The 10,236-nt window shown below is 36.1% G+C and overlaps 1 protein-coding gene across 1 annotated transcript in view; it reads left to right on the plus strand.

Moving 5' to 3' along the window:
* The window catches only part of LOC121423768 (intraflagellar transport protein 74 homolog), a 51,674-nt gene extending 43,382 nt beyond the window's left edge, over positions 1 to 8,292 (plus strand). Inside the window, exon 20 of the mRNA XM_041619255.1 lies at positions 8,117 to 8,292. Within this exon, the coding sequence (XP_041475189.1) occupies positions 8,117 to 8,235 (119 nt within the window). The 3' untranslated portion in view covers positions 8,236 to 8,292. The remainder of the gene's footprint in view (positions 1 to 8,116) is intronic.
* The last annotated feature ends 1,944 nt before the right edge of the window (positions 8,293 to 10,236 follow it).

Consider the following 10,236-nt stretch of genomic DNA (forward strand, 5'->3'; position numbering starts at 1 on the left):
TCTTTTATTTGTGATTTGTCTCTCTTTGTTATTCTGGTCTAACTGATATGACTTCAAATGCACGCAATGTTGGCTAACGTTCCGTCACCCTATCCATCCATTAATTGTTCCCTATGTTTTACTTTTACAATGGTGATATCGCACGGCACTTCAAATATTGTTTGATGATGTGGGTGAACAAGCATGATTGGTTTTAATTTTCAATTTTAAAATACCCTTTAGGAAACAGAAAACAGGAAACATGAAACCAAGGAAACATTGACTACATTTTCGTACAATGCACTGCTCTTTTATTCCTGATTTATGATTCTTTTTGTTATTCTAGCCTGAGAAATTTGACTTCACATGCATGCTATGTTCTCTCACCATATCCGTCCATTGTTCTCTATCACTTTATTACTTTTATAAATGACAATATGATCCCTTGACACTTCAAAAGGTGTCTTGTAAAGATTATTTAGAGATACCATTCGTACCAGTTTTAATAACGATATGACCTACTTTAGAACAGAATCCATCAAAATGATGAGGCGATGTGAACTCGCAATGTGAACGAAAATTATCTGCCCAATGAGGCGAGTCTGACTCGCCTTTCTGCCCCAACAAAAATGTAGGACCAGACCCGCAAACAGCAAGGTTTGTATGTAAGTCTTTGTGTGGAGGCCTACTTGTTGATTAACATTTCAATCAGGATCTGTGCCTGCAGACGAGGCTGATGATGCCATTCCTCCACTTTCCTTTTCCTTATATTTACATTAAAGGTATTGTTTAACTTTGTGAGCAGCCGATTTAAAGAATTCTCAAACCAAGATGAAACATATGTACAAGTGCATGTATTAGAACTAATAAAAACCCTGAAAACAACCATTATTGAGAATGAAAAGCTAAAACTACTAGGCAAACCCCGATTTTGTAAATAGGCGTCTTATAGAAGCCTAAATAGTACACATAAGTGTATAGAATGAAATTAAGATGGTGTTTCCGGTCACTTTATATTTCAATTTTTGAAGCACTAAATAATCAGTTTCGAACGCATTTTTTTCTGGGCTTCATTTTTGGAACATATCACAGACACAGGTGACAAGTTTGACCTAGCTCAGATTTTTAACAAGTCAAACCAATGTTAACCAATCACTTTAAATCATAATTTTTTTGATTTATGTACATTGATATGTTTTTCTTTGTACTTGCACTGATTATTTATACACTGTATACACAATATCTAATCAGTAAAAAAAAAACAATTTAAAATTCTTGGAGGAAATATTCATGTATTGAAATACACTGGGAAAGACAGCATCAGCTTGTTCACTTCATAATAAACACATGCACAGAACTTTTTTTTACCAAAACAATAACTTTGAATGTCATTACATATTCATTTTTCAATTTCGATTACATATTTAGTGTTTGTTTGATTTTTACTGATTCATTTTAGCTTGGAGCTCCTGAATATGTAACTTCAATTTAGTATATTTCCTTTCAATAGCAATATGTAAAATAGTATTTTCTACATGTATTTCGATTTATAAATACAAAAGGATCTGCTTGCTCACTTGATAAAAACCACATGCACAGAACTATTTTCTTACTAAAAAAATAACTTTGAAAGTTTGAATGTCATTGCATATTCATTGTTCAATTTTTATTACATATTTAGTGTTTGTATGATTTTTGTCTCACCTGCGTAGCAGAGTGAGACTATAGGCGCCGCTTTTGCGGCGGCGGCGTCAACATCGAATCTTAACCTGAGGTTAAGTTTTTGAAATGACATCATAACTTAGAAAGTATATGGACCTAGTTCATGAAACTTGGACATAAGGTTAATCAAGTATCACCAAATATTTTGCATGAGTTTCACGTCACATGACCAAGGTCAAAGGTCATTTGGGGTCAATGATCTTTGGCCGATTTGGGGGTATCTATTGAATTACAATCAAAACTTTAAAAGTTTTTAGATCTGATTCATGAAACTTGGACATAATAGTAATCAAGTATCACTGATCATCCTGTGCAAGTTTCAGGTCACATGATCAAGGTCAAAGGTCATTTAGGGTCAATAAACTTGGGCAGAATTGGGGGTATTTGTTGATTTACCATCATAACTTTTAAAGTATGTTGGTCTAGTTCATAAAACTTGGACATAAGAGTAATCAAGTATCACTGAACATCCTGTGCGCATTTTAGGTCACGTGACCAAGGTCAAAGGTCAATGGACTTTGGCCATAATGGGGGTATCTGTTGAATTACCATCATAACTTTGCAAGTTTATTGATCTTACTTTTGAAACTTGGACATAAGAGTAATAAAGTATCACTGAATATCCTGTGCAAGTTTCAGGTCACATGATTAAGGTCAAAGGTCATGTGAGGTCAATGAATTTTGGCCACGTTGGGGGTATTTGTTGAATTACCATCCTATCTCTGTAAGTGTATTGGTCTAGTTCATAAAACGCGGAAATAAGAGTAACCAAGTATCACTGAACATCTTGTGCGAGTTATAGTAGTTTTCAAAGTCAGCAATGCTGCTATGTGGAATCGCGTGATGCAGGTGAGACAGCCAGAGGCATTCCACTTGTTACTCATTAATTCAGCTCGGAGTTCCTGTAACTTCAATTTGGAATATTTCTTTTCATTAGCAATGTATGTATAGTAATTGTATTTTCTATTTCTTATATCACTAATATCTTTATGATATATTACAAAAAAATACATCGATGTACACATTTGTTTGTCAGGTTTGCGCACAGTGAGGAAGAACAATTATTTGTAGAATAGAGCCAAATCACAGCAATGCTACCTTCTTCTACTCTTACTCCGTAACCATATACAGGTATCTACTTCGAAAGTGATATGGAAGCGGAAAAAACTACATGTAGATATCTGAAAAAGACTTCAATTACACTTGTCAAGACTGCATTAATTTGTACAGGACTGTGAAAATTATGAAATAAAGAGAAAGGGAAAGCATTCTGTCATGGTCCAAATGGTCATATTGAATGTTCAATGAATAATATACGTTAGTTTCTGTATAAAGAATAGAAGTTGATTATGAGTGTACCGTTTATGCCCAGGGTAGGGGGGGGGCACTTACATTGACGAGTGGATACCATGCGCGACCCCAAAAACACGTAAAAAGGATGTCTTTTTCAATATAAGGGCATGTTACGTAGATAAGGGAGTCAAAAACACAAAAATAATGAAAAAAGGGTATCTATTTCGCCAGGAAAGCTATGTGTTTAGGGTCAAATTTGCAGGGATGATAAAACAAAATTTAAATGTTTTTATAAAGAATTTCCTTTTTGCCCCAACACTACGTGTTTAGAGTCCGATTCGTGCGCAGTGTGGAAGGTGGAGCCATACTAAACCAAATGGTGTGTACAAGTAAAACCGATGATCGATGGACCCGTGACATAATTAAATATCGCTGTAATTGTTTAGGGGTTCATTTGAGGGAATACTTGCCAAGCCAAGAGTATCGTTTTGTTTCCAATACTTGTAACTCTTCATGCGTTACGTTCGCATTATTGCACATTCATAGGCGTGTTTCATTCGCATTTTTGCACAACCACATTTCCCATAGACGTCCCGGGTTTATGATTCCATGATATGAGTTCAGAATAAAATAGTTGTGTGATCTTTAACCTTTAAAAGATGAAAAAATTGTCTGAAATGTAATGTCTGTACTGCTAGAACATCTTTTTTCCCCTCCTAAACTTGTTACCTTGGCCAAAACACTCCTTTGAGCACCATCACCCCCACACCCACACACTCTAAGATCATTGTAATGATATCTGCTTCCCTTGTCAGTGATTTGTGTGAAATAATTTACAGACCTTCATATTTTTTCTTCTGTTATTCAGTGTGATGCATGGGGAAGTATGGAGAAATTAGTATGACATCAAGTATGAAATGTAATCCTCCCCCCTTTAAATGACAAAACGTAATGAAGATGAATGCCTGAGATATCTGAAATGAAGTTTAGTTTACATTTATACATACATACATGTAGTACATTTTATGACTTCAAATCCAGCTGAAACAAACATCCTAAAATATTTTGTTTACCTATGCTTAAAATGTTCAATCGAGTAGAAAGGTTATGAATTGTCACTTACAATGTAACTGTTGTATTCCATTGACCCAAAATGCCCCTCGAAAATAGACAGCACGGTCAATTTGCTTTTTTGCAGTTACCCATTGACACAGCGTGAAAAATCCCATTTTTTTGCGAAAACGAATTTTGATGAGCTATACCAAAATGGATAGTCGCACTCATACACAAGATTCTGTCAAAATTTATACTTTCACCTGTTAGATGAAACCAAAGTTTAAGAATGATGTGGAAACAATATTCCCATGTATTTTTTATCAAATAAGGGAGACTTTTTTATTGATACTCACTTTATATAGATATACACACCATCAATACACTTTCTTTTTTGGGGGTGGGGGTGGATGAAGCGCCCTTAATCGCACCCTCATGTTTTGTTCTCTGACATGAGAGTGAGGAATTGTCATCATAACTTTAAAAGTTAATAGATCTAGTTCATGAAACTTAATCATAAGAGCAACTATGTAATCCTGAATATCATGTGCAAGTTTCAGGTCACATGACCAAGGTCAAAGGTCACTTCGGATCTATGAACTTTGGCCATGTTGGGGTTATTTGAGGAATTGTCATCATAACTCTGGATTTTATAGATCTAGTTCATGAAACTTGGACATAAGAGCAACCATGTATACCTGAATATCATGAGCAAGTTTCAGGTCACATGACCAAGGTCAGAGATCATTTAGGGTCACCAAACTTTGGCCATGTTGGGGTTATTCGAGGAATTTTCATAACTTTGAATATTTATGGATCTAGTTCATGAAACATGGACCTAAAGAGCAATCAAGTATGCTTGAACATCCTGTGTGACTTTTAGGTCACATGACCAAGGTCAAAGGTCATGTAGGGTCAACAAACTTTGGTAATGTTGGGGGTACTTTGGTAATGTTGGGGGTACTTTTGTGGAATTGTCATTACTTTAAAAGTCTATGGATCTAGTTCATGAAACTCGGACATAAGAGCAGCAGTGTATCCCTGAATACCCTGTATGCATTTCAGGAACATGGTCAAGATCAAAGGTCATTTAAAGGTCAATGAACTCTGGCCGTGTTGGGAGTATGTGTTGAATTGGCATCATAACTAAGGAAGTTTATGGATGTAGCTCATGAAACATCAACATAATGATTATCAAGTATGAATGATTGTTTTGCACATGTCTTGGGTCACACGATCTTCATGGTCAAAGGTCATTTTGGGTCAATGGGCATAATATTTCATTATCATATTAGTGTTTTCTTCTGTGAATGATATTCATTAGTTATTTTCAAAGGAAGCACAGCTGCTATATCGCATTGCGTAATGGAGGTGAGAGTGCCAGAGGTGTTCCACTTGTTTTATATATATATATATATATATATATATATATATAGGGGAAGGCGGGGTAAGTTGTGACAGTTTTTGCTTTTTGCATGTTAGAATTGATATGATTAATAATCTTGTCGAAATATGTACCTTGCCTTGAAATTTAATTCTTCTGAAATATTTTCCACCTACATGTATATATAACTTTCTATCCCCACACTGAAAATCATTGTGACCTTTGAAAAAAACGATGTCAAATGGCTCAACTTGCCCCATATATGGGGTAAGTTTGAGCCACCTTCTGGGGTAAGTTGAGCCACAAAAACTATGTACAAAATGTATGGGGGAGAACCAGCATGTCAATTTCTTGTTTAAAGTCTTTTCACTTGCTAATTCTCTATAAATACTAACATCCTGTAAAAGGAAAAGAGCAGTCATGTAAATTTGCTCCTTTCAGCCTGCATTTCAATCGATTTTTATGGTTTGTTTGTTTTTTAAGATACATTACCATAGGAATTACCATGGCTCAACTTGCCCCATGCTGTTTGGCTCAACTTACCCCAGTCCGAACTTAGTGCGATAATTTTGTATCCACACATTATGCATCCATCATATAAAAGACTATGACAAGAATGAAGATCCATACCTGGATTAATAATGTTGTTATCATGTCTTTATTATATTTAAAGACGTGTGTGTTTATAAAGCACTTATCTATTTCACACTCTTTTTTACTTTTTTGGCTGAAATTCATATTTTTCCCTCTAAAAAACTTTGTTTCAAAGTTGGAAACAATGTCGTGGGATTAGGGGTTATGCTATGGGTCATCAATACATGACACCACCACAATGTCTGACTCATTCATTATTGGCCTGGGGCTGGTGGCTCAACTTGCCCCTATGCTCAACTTACCCCACCTTCCCCTATATATATATATATATATATATATATATATATATATATATATATATATATATATATATATATATATATATATATATAAATAGATGTAAACATGGAGTTTTACAACCAAGCCATATTCTTTCTTTCCTTTATAAAGCATTGTAGTCTTTTTTTATACCCTCGCTAAAGGACCGCGAACACGTATCTTTCCTAGCGAAATATTTTTGCTTTTTCGGCATTTCAGTGTTTTTGACACCCTTACTACGTTACGTACGGTATCCACTTGTCAATGGAAGTGCCCCCCCGGAGAAAAGCCTTACATGTCATGTCTTGGGCATGTTATTCTAGATCTGAAATTAACTTTCCCCAGGACATGAAGTTTGTGCAATTACAGGAGTGATATTTTTCTTTTCAAAAAATAAAAGATGCTTACAATACACTAGAAAATACCTTCATTTCATGAAAAATAAATCAATGTAATGTTTTCTCTTGAAACAAACACTCTCAAAAGACGTCGCTTTAGAAGTTATTTATAGATCAAGTTAGGCTAGGCACTGGCACTAGATTTGTTCTGTAGACACGTACCCAAAAAGTCAAAATGTGAGTATAGGCCCCAACTGATTTATATTTTGAGTGAACCATGTAGTGAAATGTAGAGACATTTTCACATTTTCTGACGGCTACATTGTTAACATTTATCCTTTTATGTTGTGTAACATGCCTGAATGAAATACAATGATTATTTTTGTTGACAATAGAATCTGTGCCTGAGATTGAGCAAGCAATGTTGTCATTGTGTTAGGGGTATGTACTGGCAAATAAACAGTATTTTTTCTAACCTTTAATAATTCAATAATACCAGCTTTTGCTGAAGGGCACCTTATTGAAATATTGTTTAATAAATCAATGAATAGATGGTCTGCTCCAAATGCCCTAACCTACTTACATTCCGGGGTCACATGTACATGAACCCACATAAGGATTGACCTCGTTTGGGAGAAAGCTTACAGAATAACAATTCCTCCTATAGTACTGGCCTTCACACATACATAAAAAAGGAAATTTGCAAATCAATTTTTTTGTGTGTGTGCATGTTTGGACCGACAAAATTTCAAGAACGATCCTCTTTATAGGTCTTCTTTTAGTTATTCGGAATGATTTCGATGCCGAGGACTTTATATGAATTTTCTTTAAGCACACTATGCATAATGCATGAATATATGTATATGTTATGTCCATCCAGCTCTTTGAACTTATCATAGACAACATTAGGACATGCAAGTTTCAAGTGTTTCTTCCGTGCAGTTTCTCATGATTTTCTACTGTGTTGAAAGGTCGACAAAAATAGAAATATGGGCTTTCTAATCCAAATTTTAATTTCCCTTGCGTATGAAAGCCCTTTTTGTTTATCATTTAAATTTGTATCAGCCATTAGTCTTTCAACCTGTCCTGTTTTAAGTTTTTTGTAAAGCTGTAGTTATGTCATTTTGTAAACTTTCATCTAACATTCTAATATTGGAGTTTGTCTGCACAACATTGGTAAATCAGCTTTTATTACAATGAGAGGGGCTGTGTCTCACCATGAGCAATGACTGACGAATTTCGTCAAGCTTTGGCGCACATTATATGAAATAAATGAGGCTTTACTATTATATTTTCCCCCAAATCATGTAACATAGTACATAGAGATGTGTGGTTGTCACTCTTTTTTCATTTATTGAGAATCTATTTTAGATCATTACCTTGGTTCTATCTGTAATGAAAATGTTACCTTCCTTGACAGTTTTTTCTTCCCCAGTTATTGCAGCTAAAAGTATGGAGAGTGATTACCGCCCTTTAGTGGCCAAAGTGAGAGAACAGGTCGGAGACTACAATCGCATGCTACAGGATATATTGGTGAAAGGCGTTCAGCGTTGAGGTCCGCAGAAATGTTCAGACCTTTCTTTAGCAGAATGTAACCATAACAAGACGGGGGGTGGCTGACTTCATGTACAAATTCACTATAAATATAATTTCGAGCAAAATTTGTCATACAAGCGTCATTATGGGGAAAATTTTACTTTCCAATTATGCCTTAATAGATGCCTAGATAAATTTGGTTGATGATTTGTGTTGTTACTGTGCAAAAATGGCTTAGATCTAAAGCACACAAGGGCACGAATCTCCCCTTTCACCCCATATATGTAGTTGCACAAAATTTGTACCCTGCAAGCAATGAGTAGTGACACGCCTTGTAATACTCCCCCCCCCCCCCCCCCCCCCCCCCCCGCTTCTGGAAGTGAGGATGGACATTTTGACCCTTTGTTAGAGTTTGGCCTGTTTTTTTTCTTGTCAGATTTTCTTGTGGGATATTCACTACCACTTGAGGTGAGTTTTCTGTGCATCCCTTTTGGATGTGCAAAAGGTTATGCCCAATAGACACAATTTGTCATTTTGTTGTCATTTGAATGAATCAATGAATCAATGAACTTTCCTTCTGACTGGCACAATTGTGCTGTACACCCAATAACTTTCTATAGCTTCGAGGTGGGATCACCAAATTCATACCAGAGGTCTATCTCCTGAAGGCACAGGTCAAGATCTGAGTCGAATTTGAATAAGGTCAAAGGTGAATGAACTTTCCATGACTGGCACTGTGCTATGTTGTACACATGATAACTTTCTATATCTTTGAGGTTGTATTGCCAAATTCATTCTAGAGGTCCATCTCTTGAAGGTGCAGGTCGAGTTTGAATGTGAGTTGAATTTGATTAAGGTCAAAGGTCAATGAACTTTCCATGACTGGCACAATTGTGTTTTACACCCAATAACTTTCTATAGCTTCGAGGTGGGATCACCAAATTCATACCAGAGGTCCATCTCCTGAAGGCACAGGTCAAGTTCGAATATGAGTCAAATTTGAATAAGGTCAAAGGTCAATGAACTTTCCATGACTGGCACTGTGCTGTGCTGTACACACAATAACTTTCTATAGCTTCGAGGTGAGATTGCCAAATTCATAACAGAGGTCCATCTCTTGAAGGTGCAGGTCAAGTTCAAATGTGAGCCGAATTTGAATAAGGTCAAAGGTCAATGAACTTTCCATGACTGGCACTGTGCTGTGCTGTACACACAATAACTTTCTATATCTTCGAGGTAGGATTGCCAAATTCATACAAGAGGTCCATCTCTTGAAGGTGCAGGTCAAGTTCGAATGTGAGTTGAATTTGATTAAGGTCAATGAACTTTCCATGACTGGCACTGTGCTGTGTTGTACACACAATAACTTTCTATAGCTTTGAAACAGGTATTAAAGATACCTGTTTCTATAGCTTTGAAAAAGGTATTAAAGATATCTGACTGGTACTGTATGTTCGGATGCTTTTTGCATCTGTTTGTTCCACTAATAATGACATGACCTATAGTTTTGACATGCAGTCGCTTCATGACTGCAATATGCAGGCGAGACAATGCTTGGCGTTTGCCTTGTTTTTTTACAAGGGCTACAAAACCACCAAAAAGAGAGGAAACAATCAACTTTAAACTGCAGGATGCTGTAATCCAAGCTTTCATCACTGAACCTAGAGTCATCTATTGTCCTTGTGCATTTAAAGACACATGTGTCACAAATCATAGTAAAACTCAAAAAAAGTATTCATCTACATGTAGGTCTCCAGTCGAACTCTTTGGCACAATGATATGATTTATGCATTATTGATATTATTCTTTTTTAGCATTTTGATGTATTCCATCCATTCACTGTCACATTTCTTATCATAACATTTATGCCCTTGGGGAAGGCATTTTACTTAAATTGCCTAGTCTTTCAGAGGTTACTTACCCCTATAACAATTGGCTATTTTGACACCAAAGAAAAGGGGGGGGGGGCTGAGTCAGCCCCTGTTTTGATCTCAGCCGTCATGGCAAATTGGGTTTGTA

This window comes from Lytechinus variegatus, chromosome 11 (genome assembly GCF_018143015.1).
Source record: "Lytechinus variegatus isolate NC3 chromosome 11, Lvar_3.0, whole genome shotgun sequence".
Classification (NCBI taxonomy): Eukaryota; Metazoa; Echinodermata; class Echinoidea; order Temnopleuroida; family Toxopneustidae; genus Lytechinus; species Lytechinus variegatus.